At 46.0% G+C, this 24,276-nt stretch overlaps 2 protein-coding genes across 2 annotated transcripts in view; both read right to left on the reverse strand.

Moving 5' to 3' along the window:
• Positions 1-24,276, reverse strand: part of ly75 (lymphocyte antigen 75) — a 187,457-nt gene that overhangs the window by 63,913 nt on the left and 99,268 nt on the right. The window contains exons 15-19 of the mRNA XM_038789641.1: positions 22,197-22,268; positions 16,019-16,136; positions 15,453-15,488; positions 2,350-2,525; positions 1,645-1,709 (exon numbers count right to left, since the gene is read on the reverse strand). Coding sequence (XP_038645569.1) covers positions 1,645-1,709; positions 2,350-2,525; positions 15,453-15,488; positions 16,019-16,136; positions 22,197-22,268 — 467 coding nt within the window. The remainder of the gene's footprint in view (positions 1-1,644; positions 1,710-2,349; positions 2,526-15,452; positions 15,489-16,018; positions 16,137-22,196; positions 22,269-24,276) is intronic.
• Positions 11,868-12,342, reverse strand: LOC119961972 (40S ribosomal protein S15a-like). Its single transcript, XM_038789642.1, has one exon. It carries the CDS (start codon positions 12,303-12,305, stop codon positions 11,913-11,915), a length of 393 nt encoding a protein of 130 aa, XP_038645570.1. The 5' UTR covers positions 12,306-12,342; the 3' UTR covers positions 11,868-11,912.

Consider the following 24,276-nt stretch of genomic DNA (forward strand, 5'->3'; position numbering starts at 1 on the left):
TTAATCCCCTTGGCACCTCCACAGGTGGGGATTGTGGGGAAGGGGGCAGGGGGTGCAACTGGGTGCAGGGTGGGGATCCCCACCTCCAATCCTCCTAATCAAGTCAACAGTCCGGCCCAGAGGCTCTAATCTGGTCACTTAAGGTTCACAACATATTATTCTAGGAAACTGTCCCGAATACACTCTATGAATTCTTTCTCATGGCTACCTATGCCAATTTGATTTGCCCAATCTACATGAAGATTAAAGACACTCATGACTGAAATATTGCCTTTTTTTTTACATTTCCACTTCATCTACTGATTTATTCTCCGTCCTAGAGAATAGCTACTGTTAGGAGGCCTACAGGCTACTCCCACCAGTGTCGTCTTCCTCATATAATTTCTTACCCCAACCAATATGGATTCTACATCTTCTAATTCATGATCATTTCTTGCTAATGTACTCATTCCACTTTGTACTAACAAAGCTTCCCCATCACCCTTTCCTTCTTGCTTATTCTTACGAAGAGTCACATATCCCTGGATATTTTGTTCTCAGTTTGATCTCCTTGAAACCACGTCTGCTTGTAATGGCTATAAGATCATGCCCTTTAATCTCAACTTGTGCCACTACTTCATTTATTTTGTGTCGAAATACCCAAAGCAAAAGCACCATTTACCGCATCAGGTAGTACAAGGGCCAGAATGGGAAAAGGGTTTGTGGATAGGACGAGTTCAGGGATGATTTGGAAGTAAATGGGACACAGGTTAGCCTAATGGACAGGGGAATGGGGTTGAAGCTGCAAAGCCAGTTGGAATCGAAGATCTCTATCTTGGTGCCAAAGGTCAATGAATTCTTTGCACTTGTTAGAAATAGGAACAGAGGGAGAAGAGACATTTAACATTCGAGAAAAGTAACTGGCGCTTAGCTCTGCTCCCTGGGATCATTGATGCTGAAATATAGCTTGTAGACATCAGTCACAGTTTAACATGTCAGCGGAATAACCGTTCTTCATGTGTGAATAGGCTAAGTTCTTGTTAACAGCACTGTGGGTGTACCTACACCATGTGAATTGCAGCGGTTCAGGAAGGTGGCTCACCATATCCTCAAGGGCAATTAATGATGGACAATAAATGCTGACCTAACCAGTGACGCCAACATCCAGAGAATGAGCAAAGAAAATATCCTCATATCATATCCACATATTTGTTTCCAACAATGAGCTCTTGGATAACGATCAGCAGTGGAACCCAGGCCAATTTTCCTCATCCTAATCCTAATTATTTTCAGTTAGGTCACCATGGATGGAGGATTATATCTTGGAATTTTGTGGTCTCCCTAGTAGTAAAATACCTAACTAATTATTGATTAGTACAACAAATGATGGATTTCCATTATGACATTGCTTGTAGTAGAAAATAACATTACTGCAATTAATACCAATAAATATAACTTATATTACATTTGGTTTGAATATCACAAGAATAATCTAAATTTACATAAAAAGGCTTTCACTAAATGCTTGGAAAATACTGCATTACAAAGATATACATTACTGAATTTCTATTACATTGTAAAAGCAGACTAGGAAAATTAACAGAAATTATACTAAGCAGAAAATTTGAAACATATGTTCTCCATGCCATTATATTTTATACTCACAATGGACTGTTCATGGTATTGAAATTGATTACCTTTACCCACCACTTAGGCAATGAAGGGAAATGCTGTGAGAAGGAAGAAAAGTCAATTTAAATATTATTTTTTTAAAAAGCAGTTTCAAGAGCTTGAAAGTTCCTGCACTCAGGTCCTTCATAAAACATTTTATTCCGAATGATACTCGGAAAGTGGAGGGTTTTCAGACTTTTCCTTTCCCGTTTATGGTCTGAGATTCCGGATTGTTGTGCTCTTGGTTGCGAGGCTCACAGCAGCAAATTGCGATCAGGTTTTCCCATGAAGGGAAAGATTGTGTACATTCGAGATTTACATTTCTGATTTTGTGCTCATAGTAAGTCATTTCATCTGCTGGGAGTGAATACTGGATAGGACTTTCCACGTCACTTGGCTCACCCAATATTCCATCTGAGCTGCATGCAGCAGCCTGGAACACACAGGCCTTGTCTGTGTCAGATACAGATACACATGCAGCACACAAACTTGAAGGATTGTAAAAAACAAAACTGATTGCACTCAAGAACCAAATTTTAAAGGGAATGTTGTGCTGCTAATGGGGTGCGCCCAAAGTCACTAAATTATCTGCATATACTTGATGTTATCATAGTGTACACTGAAAAAATACTTCAGCCATTAATACTGAAAATATATAGACAAAAACATTTACATAAAACTGATTCACACAAGATTCACCTTTTGCAGATGAGCTTTAATGATTTTCATTGCTGCTCCGGATGTGATAGAAGCAAATTTGCTCCCTTTCCTCGTACAATATAGATCAGCTTCTTGGTAAGCTAATATAGTATTGTTCACAAACCAATACTCAAAGCCATCAATAACCACTGTGGGACCATGAATACTCTCACCATCTAAAGAAATATACACAGGAAAATGCTTGACAGTTAAGAAAATGAAACAATGTCAATCTGTACACAATGTTATCAGAGTTTACAGTTTGTGAGGGAGAAAGAAAATAGAACACTTTTCAATTAATAATACTTTTCTGGTGACTTTGATCCACCCGCCATGAGCTTAGCATTGGGCCCTTCCCAAATAACATTCTCAATTACCTGTATAGAGAATAGAGAAATACAGCACAGAACAGGCCCTTCGGCCCACGATGTGCCGAACTTTTGTCCGAGGTTAATCATAGATCATAGAATTTTGGACACTAAGGGCAATTTATCATGGCCAATCCACCCAACCTGCACATCTTTGGACTGTGGGAGGAAACCGGAGCACCCGGAGGAAACCCACACACACACGGGGAGGATGTGCAGACTCCACACAGACAGTGACCCAAGCCGAAATCGAACCTGGGACCCTGGAGCTGTGAAGCAATTGTGCTATCCACAATGCTACCATGCTGCCCTTAAGAATAAATTAATCTACACTCCATTATTCTACCATAATCCATGTACCTATCCAATAGCCGCTTGAAGGTCCCTAACGTTTCCGACTCAACTACTTCCACAGGCAGTGCATTCCATGCCCCCACTACTCTCTGGATAAAGAACCTACCTCTGACATCCCCCCTATATCTTCCACCATTTACCTTAAATTTATGTCCCCTTGTAATGGTTTGTTCCACCCGGGGGAAAAGTCTCTGACTGTCTGCTTTATCTATTCCCCTGATCATCTTATAAACCTCTATCAAGTCGCCCCTCATCCTTCTCCGTTCTTGAGAAAAGGCCTAGCACCCTCAACCTTTCCTCATAAGACCTACTCTCCATTCCAGGCAACATCCTGGTAAATCTCCTTTGCACCTTTTCCAAAGCTTCCACATCCTTCCTAAAATGAGGTGACCAGGACTGCACACAGTACTCCAAATGTGGCCTTACCAAGGTTTTATACAGCTGCATCATCACCTCACGGCTCTTAAATTCAATCCCTCTGCTAATGAACACTAGCACACCATAGGCCTTCTTCACAGCTCTATCCACTTGAGTGCCAACTTTCATGGATCTATAAACATAGACCCCAAGATCTCTCTGCTCCTCTACATTGCCAAGAACCCTACCGTTAACCCTGTATTCCGTATTCATATTTGTCCTTCCAAAATGGACAACCTCACACTTGTCAGGGTTAAACTCCATCTGCCACTTCTCAGCCCAGCTCTGCATCCTCTCTATGTCTCTTTGCAGCCGCCAACAGCCCTCCTCACTAGCCACAACTCCACCAATCTTCGTATCATCTGCAAATTTACTGACCCACCCTTCAACTCCCTCATCCAAGTCATTAATGAAAATCACAAACAGCAGATGAGCCAGAACTGATCCCTGCGGTACGCCACTGGTAACTGGGCTCCAAGCTTAATATTTGCCATCCACTACCACTCTCTGACTTCTATCGGTTAGCCAGTTCGTTATTCAACTGGCCAAATTTCCCACTATCCAATGCATCCTTACTTTCTGCATAAGCCTACCATGGAGAACCTTATCAAATGCCTTACTAAAATCCAAGTACACTACATCCACTGCTTTACCTTCATCCACATGCTTGGTCACCTCCTCAAAGATGTCAATAAGACTTGTAAGGCAAGACCTACCCCTCACAAATCCGTGCTGACTATCCCTAATCAAGCAGTGTCTTTCCAGATGCTCAGAAATCCTATCCCTCAGTACCCTTTCAATTACTTTGCCTACCACCGAAGTAAGACTAACTGGTCTGTAATTCCCTGGGTTTCCCTATTCCCTTTTTTGAAAAGGGGCACGACATTCGCCACTCTCCAATCCCCTGGTACCACCCCTGTTGACAGTGAGGACGAAAAGATAATTGCCAACGGCTCTGCAATTTCATTTCTTGCTTCCCATAAAATCCTTGGATATATCCCGTCAGGCCCAGGGGACTTGTCTATCTTCAAGTTTTTCAAAACGCCCAACACATCTTCCTTCCTAACAAGTACCTCCTCGAGCTTACCAGTCTGTTTCACACTGTCCTCTCCAACAATATGGCCCCTCTCGTTTGTAAATACTGAAGAAAAGTACTCGTTCAAGACCTCTCCTATCTCTTCAGACTCAATACACAATCTCCCGCTACTGTCCTTGATCGGACCTACCCTCGCTCTAGTCATTCTCATATTTCTTAAATATTTGTAAAAGGCCTTGGGGTTTCCCTTGATCCTACCTGCCAAAGATTTTTCATGCCCTCTCTTAGCTCTCCTAATCCCTTTCCCTCCTGGCTATCTTGTATCCTCCAGCGCCCTGTCTGAACCTTGTTTCCTCAGCCTTACATAAGTCTCCTTCTTCCTCTTAACAAGACATTCAACTTCTCTTGTCAACCATGGTTCCCTCACTTTACCATCTCTTCCCTGCCTGACAGGGACATACATATCAAAGACACGTAGTACCTGTTCCTTGAACAAGTTCCACATTTCACTTGTGTCCTTCCCTGACAGCCTATGTTCCCAACTTATGCAATTCAATCCCTGTCTGACAGCATTGTATTTACCCTTCCCCCAATTGTAAACCTTACCCTGTTGCACGCACCTATCCCTCTCCATTACTAAAGTGAAAGTCACAGAATTGTGGTCACTACCTCCAAAATGCTCCCCCACTAACAAATCTATCACCTGCCCTGGTTCATTACCAAGTACCAAATACAATATGGCCTCCCCTCTGGTCGGACAATCTACATACTGTGTTAGAAAAGCTTCCTGGACACACTGCACAAACACCACGCTATTTGATCTAAAGAGTTTCCACTCAATGTTTGGGAAGTTGAAGTCACCCATGACTACTACCCTGTGACTTCTGCACCTTTCCAAAATCTGTTTCCCAATCTGTTCCTCCACATCTCTGCTGCTACTGGGGGCCTATAGAAAACTCCCAACAAGGTGACTGCTCCTTTCCTATTTCTGACTTCAACCCATACTATCTCAGTAGGCAGATCCTCCTCAAACTGCCTTTCTGCAGCTGTTATACTATCTCCAATTAACAATGCCACCCCCCCACCCCTTTTACCATCCTCCCTAATCTTGTTGAAACATCTATAACCAGGGACCTCCAAGAACCATATCTGCCCCTCTTCTATCCAAGTTTCCGTGATGGCCACCACATCGTAGTCCCAAGTACCGATCCATGCCTTAAGTTCACCCATCTTATTCCTGATGCTTCTTGCGTTGAAGTATACACACTTCAACCCATCTCCTTGCCTGCAAGTTTTGAAGGGGAACGGCCACGAGGGATCCCTGCACTCTCTGCCTGTTAGTTTTCTTTCCCCTGACTGTAACCCAGCTACTCTTGTCCAGTACCTTGGGTGTGGCTACCTCCCTGTAACTCTTCTCGATAACCCCCTCTGCCTCCCGGATGATCCGAAGTTCATCCAGCTCCAGCTCCAGTTTCCTAACACGGTCTCTGAGGAGCTGGGGTTGGGTGCAGTTCCTGCAGGTATAGTCAGCGGGAACACCGGTGTTATCCCTCACCACCCACATCCTACAGGAGGAGCATGCAACTGCCCTAGCCTCCATCCCCTCTTACTTTACAGAATATAGCTGTCCTGTAGACCGACTGGACCTCCGCCCGCCGACTCTGCTCCCAGTTAGCTGCACTCTGTAAACTCCTGGCTCCCTTCTCGTTCTTTGCGGAAATGAAATGAAAGGAGCACCTTACTCCCTCCTCACCTAACTCCCTCAGTCACCAAACTCTCACTATAGCACTCAAATGCAACAAGTTCAGCACTCGAGTGCAAAACCTGTAAGGAAGTAAATGGAAGCGAGTTGAGAATAACGTGTTGATTTATGTTTCCTCCCCATCCAAAAGTGTGTGGTTTTGGTGCATCTTGGCTTTGATTGGAAGCGCAACACACAGAGGAGAGATATGTATGGGAACATATCAAAATTCCACGAGTTTGTGCCATGGTTCATTTGGCTGCACATAACTTTAAAAATTACAATTAAATGATAAGTGAGACAGTGAGCTAGATTTTGTCTGACTCGGACATAAAGGTTTGAGTGGGATTCGGGGAAGGAAGCCACAGGATTGTTCCGTTTCTCACCAATCACTCCGGACTTCTGGGTTCTTGTTTGGAGCAGATAGTTGATGCTGAAACTGGCATGGTAATGAAGGAAAATTATCATCAATGTACTTTGTGGGGAGGCAGTAGCATAGAGGCATTGCCGCTGGACTGGTAAACCAGAGACCCAGAATAATACTCTGGGGACCTGGGTTTGAATCCCGCCAGGGCAGATGGTGGAATTTGAATTCAATAAAAAAATCTGGAATTAAAAGTCCAATGAAACCATTGTCGATTGTCGTAAAACCCCATCTGGTTCGCTGATGTCCTTTCGGGGACAAAATCTGCAATCCTTACCTGGTCTGGCATACACATGACCGCAGTCCCACAGCAATATGGTTGACTCTTAAATGTCGTCAGGGATGGGAAATAAATGCTGTCACAGCCAGCAACGTCAACATGCCATAACGAATAAAGAAAATAAAAATTTTCTTCAACATTATGTTAACAGTGTTGGATGTCAGAAATGTTATAATGTTCCAATGTTGTTAAGGAGGAGGGGATTGTCCTTTTAAATGGCCTGCAAGTCGGGTGATAAATGCATGACAAATGTAAAATTTGAAAATATTTTACACATTATTTTCCGGTGTCTTGAGACTTGCAGGAATTACACTCCTCCCTTCATCAAGCTCCACAGCACTGGCTGTCCATGAAACAGTGCCATGACTCATGGTTCAGCATAAAGCTGCCAAACATAGATCCAAAGGGAATATGGAAGGAGAAAATCAAGGTAAGTAATTCAAAGGCATGTGTTATACTTGCCTGTACATTTCTACTTTTTTTATCCCCTTCTCTTCAGAAAATTTACCCAACTTCCTCTGCCCAAACATTTACTCTTCAACATAGGATGCATTTGTTGAATTTTGCCCCATTAGACACGCAGAGGTTCAAAATTACCCTCAATTAAGTCACAAAACAGGTATCAGCGGATCAGCTGCCCATTATACATTTTGGCCAATTTCGCCCTCACTAAAGACAACAATAAGGGGGATGAGGTTTGTGCTTAATGGACAACTAATCTGCAACTTTTGTTCTGTTGTCCCATTGAATTTGAGTTTCACCCCATGATTTCTATTTAGTGTACATTGTTTGAGTGTCTAAGCACTTGTTTTCAGAATTCCAGTGGATACTACAGACTAACATTCAAGGAGGCGCTGCGGGACCTAGTGTGTGACATTGATCCAAATGGGTCACCTGGTGATTCTGTTGAAGAAATGTTTTTGCAGATTGCTGATGCTTTTGTTGCATCAAAAGTGCTGCAAGTAACTGGCACGTCATCACGGGTTAAATGCACTGGAATTCAAGGAAGTTCAACTGCACCTTGAGTGCCAATGGAATATGTAGATGGCAGTATTTGATTCCGGTGAGATTGAGCCATGTTGAGGGCCTGCACTGTGACTCCTGGATGGAGAATGGAGCCTGGACTGCTCTGTTGGGCCCTGCAGTACACCCATCAGAGGGTCTCCCACGGTAGGTAAATTGTGCCCTAGGTGTCCTATTCTTCAAACCAACTATATACTTGAAATGGAACCTCTATTTGCAATACATTTGCTCTTCAAGAATCTCTGATTTGATTATGTTGGAATTGAATGTTAATCTGTGGAGGTTGTGCCCTCCACAACCTGACACAGCAGCGAGGCGGCATGCCGGAGGAGGAGGGACACGTGACCCCGTCTGAGGAGGAGGTGGGCCAGAAGAAGCTGGAGGACGATCCAGGAAGGAACTGACTGAGCCATGCCACCTCTCTGGAGGCGGATAGCGTGCTTCAGGCTTTCCACTGCAGTCGCCACCTTAGCAGTGTTGGCCTCAGTGCCAGGCATTGTTGATATCATCTCCTATGCCTGTAGTCTTTGGGACTCCTTCAATCAGCTATGCACTTGCTGGAATGTCACTGCTGTGTCCTATCATCTGCATCAGCTTTAGGAGAACCTTGTCCAGAGGCTCGGCATCTGACTGGGACCCAGCTAAGTCCTGGGATCCAGCAGATCTCTGACTGCTGTCTCCCCTGGACGTTCCTGCCTCCACCTGATGTGCTCACCAGATTGTGCCCAGAAGCCTGTCCACTAATATCACCCATCAAAGTGTGTGTCTCTGCACTGCTGGCAGGTGGGGGAGACAGCTGTGACTCCTCGAAGGTGGTCGCCTCGGAGCTCTCTTCCGAGATGTTCTCTTGGGTAACGGGGGGGGGGGGGGGTCGCCTCGGAGCTCTCTTCCGAGATGTTCTCTTGGGTAACGGGGGGGGGGGGTCGCCTCGGAGCTCTCTTCCGAGATGCCAACAATAGAGCCCAGCATTGGACTCCAGCTGACTCATGGGGGAGAATGGCCTTATCCTCCCTTAGTAAGTCCAACAGGGGTTTGTGGTCAGTAACTACTATGAAATGTCATTCATAGATGTGTTGATGCACCTTTTTCACTCCAAAGATTAATGCTAGTCCCTGTTTCTCGATTTGCGAGCAAGCTTGTTCAGCATCGGTCAGAGTCTTCAAGGCACAGGTGATATGCCTTTATGCACCATCTTTCATCTTCAGCACTAAAATCACTCCGATTCCGTAAGGAGATGCACCGCAGATAAGAATGATCTCTTTTAGGGATCAAATTGACTTCAGAGACAGAGGGCGGAATTCTCCTGCCCCCGCTGTTTCCCGAATTCTCCGCCCCGGAGAATTCTCCTCCGCTCCGAGATTCAGCGGGGGCAGGAATAGCGCCGTGCCGGTCGGCGGGCCCCTGCGGCGATTCTCCAGCCCACGATGGGCCGAAGTCCCGCCGCTGATAGACCTTTCCCGCTGGCGTGGTTTAAACCACCTCTGGTACCGGCGGGATTGGCGGTGCAGGTGGGCTCTGGGGCCCTGGGGGGGGGGGGGGGGATCTGACCCCGGGGGGTGCCCTCACGGTGGCCTGGCCCGCGATCGGGGCCCACCGATTGGCGGGGGGGCCTGCACTGTGGGGGCACTCTTTTTCTTCCGCCCCGTCATGGCCTTCACCATGCGCGCATGCGCGGACGTCTGCCGGCGAAGGCCTTTCAGCCCTGGCTGGCGGGGCGACAAAGGCCACTCCAGCTCGGGCCTAGCCCCTCAATGTGAGGGCTTGGCCGCTAGCACCTTCGGGAAGGCCCGACGCAGGAGTGGTTTACGCCACTCCATCCCGCCGGGACCCCCCATCCCGCCGGGTAGGGGAGAATCCCGCCTGGATGACTGCAAAGCTACTTTGACCTGCGCGAAGGTTTCTTTCAGATGCCCTCTATAATAATATCTCTGGTGCTTCTTGAATAGTGTGTGTAAGAGTGCCAGCATTGTAGAAAGATTAGGAATAAATCTGCCATAATAATTCACAATTCCTGAAAAGGATTTCATTTGGGATGTATTTTGGGGGAGCAGTGCTTCCTTAATCATTTTTATTTCCTCCTCCATAGGATGCAGTCCTTTTGGGTCGACCCTAAATCCTAAGTACGTCACTTCAAGAGCTTGGAACATACACTTTTCTCTTCTCTTTTCAGCCTTTCTCCGGCCTTCTTAAATCTTTTTAAAACTTTAAGATTTGTTGGGTGCTCCTCTTTGGGTGCTCCTATTGTCAATATATCGTCTAAACAGACAATCACCTTGGGTAGGCCATGTAATAAGCTTTCCATCATGCGCTGGGAAATTGCACAAATTGATGAGACTCCGAACGGCAGCTGGGTATACTGGTATAAGCCTTTGTTGATATTTATACTAATTCTTTAGAAGCCTTGACTAATTCTAATTGCTGGTACACATGGTTCATATCAAGTTTAGTGCAAGTTATATCTCCTGCTAATTTAGCGTACAAATCTTCAATTTTTGGCATTGGGTATTAGTCCAGTTTTGGCACTTTATTCACGGTTAATTTTGTTGTTCACACAAATCCTAGTGGTTCCACCTGACCTAACCACTGGCATGATGGGAACCGTCCACTCTGAAAAACTGTACGGGCTCGATGATGCCTAATTCTTCCAGCTGCTTGAGTTCAACCTTAACCTTTTGATGGAAGGCACATGGGACAGGTCAGGCTCTGTAAAACTTGGATGTGGTCTCAGGATCCACATAAATCTTTGCTTTGAAGTCATGTATCTTGCCCAACTCATCTTGTAAAACATCCTCGTATTTGTTTTAAGATGTCATGAAAGTCTCCCTCATTAATTTTGAACATTTCTCGCCAATTTAATCCAATTTGGTGAAGCCAATCGCAGCCCATCAGAATTGGCCCTTGCCCCTCTCCCCATTACTATTAGAGGCAGCTGAGCTGACTGGTGCTGGTAAGTTCATGGGTGTTGTGCTTGTTTGATTCCTAAAGCTTCCCCTGTATACGTGGCTAGCTTGGCCATCGTGCTTAACTTCAGGGGCTGGACCCCTCCTTGTAAATAAAAGTATGTTTGTTCACTTACAACTGTAGTGGAGGCCCCCATGTCCACCTCCATTCTAAGTGGCTGACCATTCACCATTAATACAAATGTAATTGAGGCCACCTTGACCACCTTTTAAAAAAAATAAATTTAGAGTGCCCAAATCATTTTTCCCAATTAAGGGGCCAATCCACCTGGCCTGCACATCTTTGGGTTGTGCAAGCAAACCCACGCAAATACGTTCAAACTCCACACGGACAGTGACCCAGAGCCGGGATCGAACCTGGGACCTTGGCTACAGGGCTAACCCACTGCGCCACCGTGCTGCCCCATCTTGACTATCGTAATGTTGTTTAAACTGTATACTTCAGATCCTTCTTCAGGGTTGTTCTCACCACTGTACTGTAATTGGAGTTGCTTTTTTGTTGGCCCCCTGTAAGCTCTGCCTAGCCATGTACTTCCTCCTAATGTGCTTCCTCCTATTGCAGGCATATAGATTCCCTGAATTTACATCTTTCCTGGGAGTGATCTCCCCCATACTGGTAATATTCTTCATAACTCCTGGTCTGTGGGCCAAATTTCCTGTATTTCTCCACTTGCTTTTGCTCCAGGTCTCTTTGCTCATTACCATCTACACCTTCATCCCATGACTGCCAGTAGCTTCTCACCAAACGTGGTAGACCTTGCCTACTTGCACGCTCTGCAGTTCCATCACCCACCTTTCAGCATGTTCCATACACTGCGTGAGCTCTAATGCCTTCTTTGAGATAGTTGCTGCCTCTGCTAACAATTTATTTTGTATGACCATGTTGTTATAATCACAGACTAGCCTGTCTCTCTCTTTTTTTTTGGTTTCAAATGTTTTATTGTAGACTGGTTTCACGTTTTAGAAAAAGAATCCGAGGATTTTTCCTCCCGTATGTTTTCGCTTGGCCTCTTCATGGTCCATGATGCCAGCTGAGGTCGTTAGAACAAGATACCCAAACTGACGGGAAGGCAGTAGACCATTTTGCCACGTTTCTAGCTCCTTTACTTGAACATCAAATTGGGGGCTAATGACACCACACTTGTTCAGTCTGCCTGTGAGATTGACAACTATTTTCCCACCCCTGTGGTCATCAATAATTTCAAACTCTCCAATGTAGCCATGCTTCATCATTACAGTCAGGAATCTCACAATCACTTTGGAGCATGGCCGGATGAGAACCTGCCGTTTTCCACGTTTCTCTGCATTGTTGATGCTGGTCAGGGCATCGGCGAGAACATTCATGCGCACCATGATGCCGCTTCGGTCAATATGGCGGAAAGAGCGACTAGCCTGCCTTTCAACATGTCATTGAGTCCAGTCCCAAACTTATAATGCTCAGCCATTTGTTTTAGGCCAACCACGAATACTGGTATCATCTCCTTTGAGACTTTTGTCATTGAATTAACGTTTTATTGTTGCATTATCACCAAGGGCTTTGCATGAAGATGTTCCTTGACTAATTCCAGAAAAGTTTTGGAGTCGGGGGCATCTGGAGAACTCAGACTCCTAATCAGATTATAGGTTGGGGCCCTGCAGGCTGTTAATAGGATTATCCACTGCTTCCCCTGCCCCCCCCCAATTTCATTGGTCTTAAAGAAACAGCACAGGCATTCAACATGGAACACCCATTGCTCAGTGTTAGAATCAAATGGCTCAGGATTCGCACAAAAGTGCATTTTAACACTCTCAGACTGCTGAACGAGTTTACTTTAAACGAAAGGCTTTCACATGAGGTCTGCTCTCCCGATTTCTGTAGCAGTAGGAAGGCACTCCAATTGATCCTCATCGCCAAATGTAGAATCTTGAAAGACTAGCGGCCAACAAGTCGATTAACGATTAAGTGGCTTATTAAGACAAATAACTGTTTATAGAGTGTGAGATAAAGGCTACCATTCTCCACAACTCCAAACACCTAACTAACAGTAAAACCCGGGTTCAGCCCCAAGATTTACGCGCTCTGTATCACATGACTTTCCGAGAACTCGCCTCCTTAAAGAACAACGCTACCACACAGGTACACCACTAATAGGTACCTCAAAGATGTTGGGCGGGATTCTCCAGTCGGCGATGCCGAAATCACATTCAGTGATCGGCTGGACAATCCCAGTTTGCGGCAAAATCAGGAGCGGTGCTGCTTTTGTAATGCTCCGGCCCCTTAAAAACGGCATACTTGCCATCGGGACGGCCTCAGGATGCCATCTGAGGCCCTCCCCTGATGCTCCGCCCATGATGGGCTGGGTTCCCAACGGTGTGGAACACTTGTCCTTTTTATTTTCATGAACCCGATGTGGGCTGAGTCCAGCGCCGTCACAGTTGGGGGGGTGGAGGGGCGGAGAGCCGTTCCACGGGCAGGGGGTCTTTGGTGGGGGCTGTTCCGGGGGTGGCGAGGGCAATTTGTGGTAGGCCGAGTCCGCCCGCGGCCAGCGCCATGTTGCCCGGTGTGCCCACTGCAAGCCGCCGCCATGCACATACTCGGCCACAGACCTGGCAATTCTCCGGCTGTATCCGGAGGTAAAGCCGGGGCTTTACGCTGCGTGCCTGCTCGCCCCCCCCCACCAGACAGAGGATCGGGTGCAGCTTTTGCGCCATCTATTTGGGCATAAAACGCTACTGTTCCCATGCCGCCGTCCGCACTTAATCTTCAAATTGAAGAATCCAGCCTGTTAAATAGTAATTTCCTCAAATGGACTACCATACAACAATGAAACAAGTAAATTTTTGTAATGGAATTTTCAATGATTTAAAATTAGATTACTCGCAGGTGGCAGAGCGCTGATCAGAGTTCGTTTCGGTGGCAAAGACATTTTCAGCTATACATAGAACATACAGCGCAGGAGGCCTTTCGACCCATCGAGTCTGCACCGACCCACTTAAGCCCTCACTTCCACCCTATCCCCGTAACCCAATAATCCCTCCTAACCTTTTTTGGTCACTAAGGGCAATTTATCATGGCCAATCCACCTAACCTGCACATCTTTGGACTGTGGGAGGAAACTGGAGCACCCGGAGGAAACCCACGCAGACACGGAGAGAACGTGTAGACTCCGCACAGACAGTGTCCCAGCAGGGAATCAAACCTGGGACCCTGGCGCTGTGAAGCCACAATGCTAGCCACGTGCTACCATGCTGCCCTATAGTAATGAAACTGCACCAAGGCAAGCCAGAAATAGTTTTTAAATGCAAAATTATTTTTTTTAAATACATTCTAAACTGCTGTCTGATTGTCCTGACTTATGGATAGTTTTATCTTCAAGAATATGTAAATGAGCCTGAGCAGAAACCTGAGCAAAAGCTTCAATGCAGATTACTACCACAATTTACCAATTGAAAGCAAACAGAAACTCTTGGACCATATGTTAGCATCACTAAACTGCATTCCTCCAACTCTGCAATACTGCATGTCTCCACTTCAATGTAGCCATTCTTTTATTATCTCTAGACTGGATTATCTCCAGACTGGATTTCTTCAAACCTTGCACTGGCTTTCTGAGCTCAACTATTTACAAAGGACAACTTATTAAAAACTCCATGGCCAGGATTTTACAACCCCACCATGGCGTGTCTCCCATGACAGATGCAGTGGGCAATTTAATTTGATTACCTCAGCAGGACTGTAATATCCTGCTGGGCGGGAGGGGTCATGGAATCCTGTCCGATCTCTTCCCAAACTCTACCGCCTTCACCCTGCCTGATACTCGGTCTTAGTCACCTATCCTCCTCCTCTTCCCCTCCTTCCCATATCCTCACTGATCTATTTTAGCTTCCTGTCCCTGGAAGGACCATATTCAGAATCTTTGTCTTGGTTTACCAATTTCTCCAATGCCTGGAGATTCCCCTCCAAGTCACTCACCATCCTGACATGGCAATATATCGCCATTCTTTCACTGTCACTGGGGCAAAATCCTGGAACACCCTCCCTAACAGCACATCGGTTCAAGAATGCAACTCACCACCACCTTCTGGAGGGCAACTAGGGATGGGCATCCAGTGATGCCCACATCCTGTAAATAAATTTTTTTTAAAAGCTTTCCTTGGGCTTTCTCCTTGCCGTCATGGTCAATAGTTCTTCAGTGCTGATAAAGTTTCAGCACTGAAGAACATAAAATCTTCTTGGGTAATGCTACACTGGTGTCATCAGATGTGGACAAGTCTCCTGCATTGTTGAAATTGTTACGCTCTTGGCGGTGTGTGCAAGGTGCCAGTGTTTCCTGAACATGGACCAGTGATGTGTGCTCAGGATCCCAGGTGGCTAGTGCTCAATTTTGTAGGCTCACTGTATTATCTGTCTTATTCCAACTGATGAGGGAAACAAAATACTATGCAGCACGTTTTTAAAAATGTTGATACTTGAATCTCAGTACAATTCAGGTGGAGGCTAGTCTCTGTACATTGACTTACCAGGAACGTACCAGGCAGGTGTCCTCAATTTAACCCCTGCCAAATAAAATGTGTGAAATAATTACTTATAGGCAAATTATAAAATAAATAACAAAGTAACATTTAATGAATTGCCAACTGGAATTTTCATGGAACCACTCCTGCTCTCTTTTTGTAACCTTGACTACATTCCTGGCGAAATAGTGTAAATGGCCTAAGTGGTCAGTTATGCTGTTTCTACAGGGATTCCGCCCATCTTCCCTTAATTTACAGCAAGGAACAGGGAACCTGTGGAAATTCTTCCCACGCCTTTTCTAAAATTAGCTTGTTTTATTAGTGACAAAAATCAAAAATGCTGTGATTCACTCTCCCCACCTTGGCTCTTTGGCTTGTAAAATATATGTAAACAAACAAATCAAAAATTCAAAGGATCATTAAGCAATAAATCCAGAATGTACTGAATTTAGCAATGTCAAGACACAACATTAAAGATTTAGTCAAAGGAGTGAAGCAATCGTAATTGCGACAACAAAGTTGACTGAGCTGCCACAAACAATTTCAGTTAATTTGGATAAACGGCAATTTACCTTTGGGTACTTGACACACCCACTCCAGTTTAATATCACAGTGGAAGGGCATTAAGTGATAGTCAAATCTCCTTCTGATGTCAAACATCATAAAATGTTGCCACAAAGGTTTCTGGGTCTGTGGAAGTATAAAATAAAATTGTACGGCACTGTTTAATGTAATCAAAACAATTACATTACATATTTGATGCTTCCAACTGATGTCATTAACAGCTAAACATTTCAGCTGCAAAGAAGGGGGAGCATTTAACTATTGACTAAACATTCACAGTCTGTGCTTGTACCCCTCCTGGAGTAAGAGTTAAATTTACTGCCATTGCTTAACCACAGTATTTTCTTCCAAAAGCCCTTGAAAACAAATGTTCTTGATTTTTAATTCACAAAATCTCTCACGAATTCAATTATTATGCACATTTTAACTAATAGTTTCTAACATTTACACATTTCCAACCGGATTCCCACCTGTTTTTCACCGGAATGTTAAGCAGGTGGCAGGTGGAAATGCTGGCATGGGGGTGGGGCGAGGGTGAAGACACTGCATATCCAAGCCTCATCTGGTGGGCAGAATTTAGAGGTGGTGACATGAATCCACCTCACCAGTTGGAGAACACAGGCGGTGTAGGGCCAGCACTTCCTTTTCGCAGTGACCCAACGCTACTCCAAAACAATCAGACTTTTCCTGGACAGTGTGCACCCTCCCAATGAAAAGGCTCCAGTGGGGTGCAAATCCCACTGAGAGCAGAGGGTCTCAGGTTTGTGGTACCAGCAGCACAATTTGGAGCTCAGCATTACTGGTAGCACCATTGCTAGTTTTGCACTAGGGCTTATGCAAAGGATCATCGATGGATTCCCAGATAGAGATGAGCTGGATGGAGATTTCAAGGAGCATGGGCAACTTCTGATGTGATTACCCACTTCCCAATACCGGATCCCTTGATCAGGCACAGTGCGTGGGAATGAGCGACCCTTCAGCCCCAAAACAATCCACAGGCAAATCGAACAGAGTTGGGTCTCCTTGGATAATGCAAGTATCCTGCCCGCTCTGCTTGAATGGCTACTGAAATGTTTCAGTTGGCCTCTGAGTGGAAAGGTTGCCTTCCTGCCCTAGACTTAATTGGAAGGAGGCGGAAAGGTGATGGGATATCCACCCGTCACCCTCCCATCCGATCGCACAATCCCCCTCGGCATTAAATTCTGCCTGGTGTAATTTTCATTGAGAATGTAAAAATGTTAAAAGCGTATCAGTTTTGAATGAAAGCACATTTAAATATGCAAATTGAATCCTACATTAGTTGTAGAGCTCAGAGTGCAACAATACAACTGTAAGAGCATGGCTGCTTCACAAAAATAGCATAATTTTTATTCAGAAAATAACTGCAATCTGCTGACGTCCCCATATAGACTCCACGTTCAAAGCTAATGGGGTCAGAGTAGAAACCACTCAATTTTTGGAACTCCTACAACTAATGAGCTGCAGCAGAGCATTGGTGCCCACAATTCCCTGGCTGAGCCCAAATCTGAAAGTGGCTTCAAAATGCTGGCTTCTGACAAGCAGTAAGGCCATTCCACTAAATTCACAAGGGGTCAACTTTTGACCTGTATCTACTCTCAAAATATCAAGGGCAAATTTTGCAATCCTGGCAAATGTCTCAGTTGCTATCACAAAGTTAATAAAAAGCCCATAGAGTTGACTGCTCACAGTTTTGTTTAAGCATAAAATCATTTAAATAATTAGCATGAAGTGCTAGCTCAGCATTTTGTTTTTGACCTTGAGCTGAAAGATAACTTAGTGAGGATATGGGAAATATGGCTAGCATCTCAAATTTAGAGTATGTGGACTTCCCAAGCTTTACAGCTGGGTTTGGGAGCAAATATTGTTTCAGTCTATATAAAAGTTCAAATAGATTCTCAGTATTTATCAATCGTTGTTAACACAGGTACTTGGTGTTCATGTGTGAGAAATTGAAGGGAAAACAAAATTCATTAAGGTGCATGAAATGCAGTCATTGGCAAGTGGCATGGAATAAAATTCTTGTCTGATAGCTTACAAAGCAGATGCACAGTTGCACATTGCGGGTATGGAAAGTCTGGCAAATGCTTGGATCTCTAAGGCACATACTCAAGACATAGCACTGCGCCATTCCTATAAGGCTTAATACTAGCCCTATTTGGATGTCATCTCTTTGCTCATTCGCCTCCACACAGCTATACACGACCACTGTAACATAAAAAATATCATACACAGCATGTTGCCATGTCAAGTATATTAATACAGTGCTTTACGCAGGATATACTGCACAAAAGCAGACCATTGACCCAACCAGTCCATGCTGGCATTTATGCTCAACTCGAGCCTACCTCCCCTGTCGTGTCTGAAGCTATCTATCTAGCTCTTCATTTCTTCTCATTCATATTTGTTTCAGCCAGTGTTCTGTCACTTTCAGTATGGCACTGCCTCAGAGGAATGCAGCTACACACAGAATTCTCCTGCTCTCTCAAGTTTGCGAATACTTACGCAGCAGAGAGTTAAACCAGGTAGCGCTACTTGAAACACTGCACAGGTGAAGGGTGGTAAATATAATTGAAAACATGGACAGGAACCTGCTGCTTGGATAACTGCCATTTAGTGACTTCCAGCACTTTGGAAAATGCAGCAGTATCATCCCGTTAAGATGCTATCTGTGTACCCTCAAAATTTGGGGGCAATGGAGACGGCACAGGGGGGAGGTGGGGGTCTTGATGGGGTCCCCGATACGGGGGAACCACCGGTTTGTTCCAGGGAGAATCGATGGCGGGTTCCTGAGTTGGCACAGGGCAGGTGTTAGGAGGTTGAGGGACCCGTTTGTAGATGGGAAGTTTGCGAGCCCAGGTGAGTTAGAGGAGAATTTCGGGCTCCCCTCGGGGTAAGAGCGTTTGCCAGGCGGCAGGTGGTGGGGTTCCCTCTGTTGCCCCCACGTGGGGTCCAGGACAGGGTGCTTTCGGGGGTGTGGGTTGGAGGGGGGAGTATTTTGGACATATACCAAGTGATGCAGGAGGTAGACGAGGCCTCGGCGGAGGAGCTGAAGGGTAAATGGGAAGGGGAGCTGGGTGAGGAGATTGAGGAGGGGATGTGGGCAGATGCTCTGGAAAGAGTGAACTTCTCCTCTTCATGTGCGAGGCTTAGCCTCATACAGTTCAAGGTACTACATAGGGCTCATATGACCGGGACGAGGATGAGTAGGTTCTTTGGGGGCAAGGACAGGTGTACTAGGTGCTCGGGGAGCCCAGCGAACCATGCCCATATGTTCTGGGCATGCCCAGGGCTGGGGGAATTTTGGAAGGGGGTAGCAAGCACCGTGTCGAGGGTGGTAGGATCCAGGGTCAATCCAGGCTGGGGACTCGCAATATTTGGGGTTGCAGTGGATCCGGGAGTGCAGGAGGCGAAAGAGGCCGGTGTTCTGGCCTTTGCGTCCCTAGTGGCCCGGCGGAGGATTCTTCTTCAGTGGAAGGATGCAAGGCCCCCAGGCGTGGAGGCCTGGGTCAACGATATGGCGGTGTTAACCAAATTGGAGAGGGTGAAATTTGCCCTGAGGGAATCAGTACAGGGGTTTTTCAGGCGGTGGCAGCCTTTCCTGGATTTCCTGGCAGAACGGTAGGGGAAAAAAAGGCCAGCAGCAGCTGCAACCCGGGGGGGTCGTTTCGGTGGGTTGGGTTGAGGGGGTGTGTACATGTGTTCTTTGGTTATGACGGGTGTTAATCTCTTTCTTCTTTTTGTATTTAACGGGGGGGGGGGGGGGGGGGGGGGTTGTTCTTTTTTGTATTTCTTCATTGTTAATATTTTTGTTTTTTGTTATTATTTTCTGTTATTGATATTTTGTGAAAATCTGAATAAAAAATTTTTTTTAAAAAAAGATGCTATCAGTGCTCCTCCATTTCTGATCTCTTGAGCATCCAATTGAAATCACCGCATTGTTGGATTTGTGCCTCCAGCTGCCGAAGCCCCAAGCTCTGCAATTCTTCGATTAACCTCTCTGTCTCGCTGCCTCCCTCCTCCCTTTTAAGTTGCTCCTTAACAATCTACCCATTTGGCGAAAGTTTTGAGTGCGTCTCCTAATATCTCTGTGTACTCATCAAATTTTTGTTTGGCCATGTCCCTGTGTAGAACCTTGGGATGCTAAAGGTTTTACATAAATCTAAAGTTGTGTAATGGAAAAAATGATATTGTTATTGGGAACAGTGTTAGTCATGATGACTAATTCATCAGTCACCTGTTTGAATTTGAAACATGTCTGGACAGCAGGTTAGCTGATGTTGCAACATTAGCCAGGAATAAGATGGGGTGATAACAATTAACATGCAGGCAAAATACTAGTAGATTGGCCATACATGAAGAAGAAAAACAAAATTGGTTATACTTGTTGTTCTGACAGTTCACTTGCAGAAAGACAAAGTTAAATCAAACGGGACAAAAGCTAGTTAACAAAAGCTAGTAGATGATAACGGAGACATTGGTGTTGATTGATATGATAGCATGCACAATTGTACAGAAGTACTGGGAAAGGGCTTGGATTGGCAAATTCTGCAAATGTGTTGTCAGACACAAGCATGCTTATCATTCTGGCTGTTATTTTGCTTTTTTCACATGTTTGTTTCTCCCTCTGATTCGGAGTGTCAGTAAAATTGTCAAAGGACTTCATCCAGTATTTGGTGTTTCGCAAGTCACACTGTCGCTGTTAGCAAGATTGTTGTGTGAAGAACATGGGAACAATTGTAACATGGAGCAAAGATTCAGCAGGAAATAATATACCATTCAAACTGGGATTTGTGCTGGCGAGATCTCAGTATGAGATCTTCCCCGCCCTCCCCATTGGTGATGTAATCAATATTTCCAGATCTTTAAATAAATTTTAATATAATTAATGGGCTTGGTGCCATAGGATCCACCCAAGACTTATCCCTCCCTCCCCCGGCAGCATGACATCACAACAGCACAAATCACTACAGGTTTTTAGAAGTGAAAATCGGCCGTGATTGCTGTGCCGGGCGCGCCTTTGGCCCCTGGAGTTGAGGGATAAGGCTGGGTGTTGCCCACTGGCACTGGCAGTGCTCCAGAACTGCCAGGGGCAGTGCCAAGGGGCACAAGAGAGAAATGCCAAGGCGGTTCTGGCAGGGTGGACGGGGGTGGACGGGTTAACCCACCTACATTGAGAATTGGGGGGGGGGGGGAAAGAGGGAAGAGCCCTGATTCTTGTGAGATCCCCGGCAGCACTTTGAAATCGCAGAAATCGCTGTTCAATCAGGTTGAGAAAAGGCACCTGTGAAGCCAGCAGGTTTCACACAAGCTTTTTTTGCCTGACCCAGCACTGTGTGATTTTGGGAAAATTGCATCCATAATCATTGCTGAATCGCAACTCATAAATATCCAGGAGCTGAATTGGACCAGGCAGTGTAGAGGCTGGTACACCGATCATCAGCATATTGAAACTGACCTTCTTGCTCCTCAAAGCCTCTCCACAACCAAGTTAGGAGTGTAATGGAATATTCACCACTCAAATGGATGGATGGAGCTGTAATAACGCTTGAAACCTAAACACCATTAAGGACAAAGCAGTGCGCTTGATTGGTGCCTGTCACTGAAACCAGAGGTACAAGAATGAACTAAGTACAGAATGTACTGCAGCAACCCATGAAGCTTACTTGAAGAACACCCTCAGAACAGTTGCAAGAGGTTTACAGGAACATCAACATCTCTAAATTTACTTTCAAATCACATCATCCTAAAGTGAATCGAGATGCTGTTTCTGCATAGTTGCTTGGTCGGAATTCTGGAGATCACTGCCTAACACAGTTATGGGATCATCAGCGGTAGAGGGGCTATAACAGTTGAAACATGAAAACATAAGAATTAGAAGGAGTAGGCCCGCTCCACCATTTGATAAGAACATGGCTGATCTGATTGTAGCCTCAACTCCTGCCTGCCCTGCATAAACCTAAACTCTCCTGTCTATTAAAAATTCTATCTCACTCAGCCCCGAGTATATTCAATGACCCAGCCTTCACTGAGCTCTGGGGGAGAAAATTCCACAGAAGCATATGGTTCACTACCATTTTCTCAGAGCAAACAGGGATGAGCAGCAAATGTAGCTTTCTTACCATCTTGAACAAATAAAATAAACAATTTGGTTCCACAAAATCTCACCTGAAATGCCGCACAATCCCTTACAGCATAGTCATCTTCTTTAAAATCAAAGGGTAACATCGCCAAGGAAACCTATCAAAAATAAAATATTAGAACATATCTGGCAATAACTGTTTCAAGTAATGTGCCCTCAGTGGGCAGCAACAATCATACACAGGCCAGATCAGCGACAAGACTCTATTATCCATGCTCTCCATGGCAGTGGTTTCTGTTAGAATTGCAAAATGACCTCTCATAAGTGTAGCAAATACATGATGGTTCTGAAATATATACCATGAAAAGTCACTCTGGTAGAATTTCATTTAAGAATATTAGAAATAGGAGCAGGAGTAGACTACACAAGCTAGCGCCGGGGACATGCAACAAAGCAGGGCCGCAGCGCTCCCCAAACAGGGGGGAAAGGTGCCAGGGAGGGGGTGGTGGGGGGGGGGGGGGGGGGACCACCCAACAGAGACGGGAGAGCAAACGGGGACAGGAACAGGGAAAAGAGGGACAAAGGAGGGGTATACGGGAGAGGGGGGAAAAGGGAGAGACCAGGGAGGGGGGGAGATAGGGAGGGAGAGACCGGGGAGGGGGGACACAGGGAAGGAAGGACAAACCAGGCTAGAAAAGGAACAGGGCTACAATGTGCCACAACCAAGGGCTCGAAACAAGGAATCGCTGCAAGCACCCACCCAGTACAGTCTCTGGGCGAAGGGAGAGCCCAGAGTGCAGGGGACTACCCGCATGGCGGACGCACAGTGGACTGCCATGTCAGGTGCCCCCGGGACAAAGGGAAACCCCAGAGCGCAGGTAACCCGACCGCATGGAGAAAGCAGTGACAGCGGCCATCCTGGACGGCCCTCTAACAAAGGGAAACCCCGGAGGGCAGGGGCGCGTCCACCAGGTAAGTATGGTTAATCCCACAGGAGCGAGGGGGCAGAAGCCCCCCACCAGGATAGTCACCTGGAATGTAAGGGGACTTAACGGCCCAGTGAAGAGATCCAGAGTCCTCACCCACCTAAGAAATATGAGGGCCGACATAGTCTTCCTCCAAGAGACACACCTGAGAGAGCAGGTCCGACTGCGGGTAAGAAAGGGTTGGGTGGGACAAACCTACCATTCCTGCTATGGGACAAGTGCCAGGGGGGTGGCAATATTGATCAGCAAGAGGACGATGTTTAGGGTGACAAAGATAGTCACGGACCCGGGGGGAACGGTACGTCATGGTCAGCGGGGCCCTGGATGGGGCACCGGTAGTACTCGTTAACGTGTACGCACCCAACTGGGGGGAGGGGGGGGGGGGGGAGACTTCAACTGTGTACAGGATCCAAAGACGAACAGAAGGGCAGCACGGTAGCATTGTGGATAGCACAATGGCTTCACAGCTCCAGGGTCCCAGGTTCGATTCCGGCTTGGGTCACTGTCTGTGCGGAGTCTGCACATCCTCCCCGTGTGTGCGTGGGTTTCCTCCGGGTGCTCCGGTTTCCTCCCACAGTCCAAAGATGTGCAGGTTAGGTGGATTGGTCATGATAAATTGCCCTTAGTGTCCAAAATTGCCCTTAGTGTCCAAAATTGCCCTTAGTGTTGGGTGGGGTTACTGGGTTATTGGGATAGGGGGAGGTGTTGACCTTGGGTAAGGATGCTCTTTCCTAGAGCCGGTGCAGACTCGATGGGCCGAATGGCCTCCTTCTGCACTGTAAATTCTATGAAATCTATGAAAACCGTAAAACGGGGAAAACCTCAAGCATGGCAAGGGAACTCAGTCACTTTATGGAGCAGGTGGGAGCGGTGGACCCCTGGAGGTTCGCCCACCCAGGGGAGAAGGAATTCTCCTTCTTCTCCCCAGTACACAACGTATACACCAGAATTGACTTCTTTGTGGTGGGGAAAACGGTGCTTCTAGGGGATGTATAAAGTGGAATACTCCGCAATTGTGATATCAGACCACGCTCCACATTACATGGATGTGCGGCTAGAGACGGGCAGGGCCCAACGCCCCACATGGAGGTTGGACGGTGCCTTACTAGCTGACAAGGCCTTCAATGAAAGGATATCGTGGGCCATAGCAGAGTACACAGAGAACAACCAGAACGGTGAG

This window comes from Scyliorhinus canicula, chromosome 2, assembly GCF_902713615.1.
Source record: "Scyliorhinus canicula chromosome 2, sScyCan1.1, whole genome shotgun sequence".
In the NCBI taxonomy this organism is placed as follows: domain Eukaryota; kingdom Metazoa; phylum Chordata; class Chondrichthyes; order Carcharhiniformes; family Scyliorhinidae; genus Scyliorhinus; species Scyliorhinus canicula.

Coding starts and splice junctions, on each gene's coding strand:
- LOC119961972 (XM_038789642.1), bottom strand. CDS start 12,305: ATGGTGCGCATGAATGTTCTCGCCGATGCCCTGACCAGCATCAACAAT.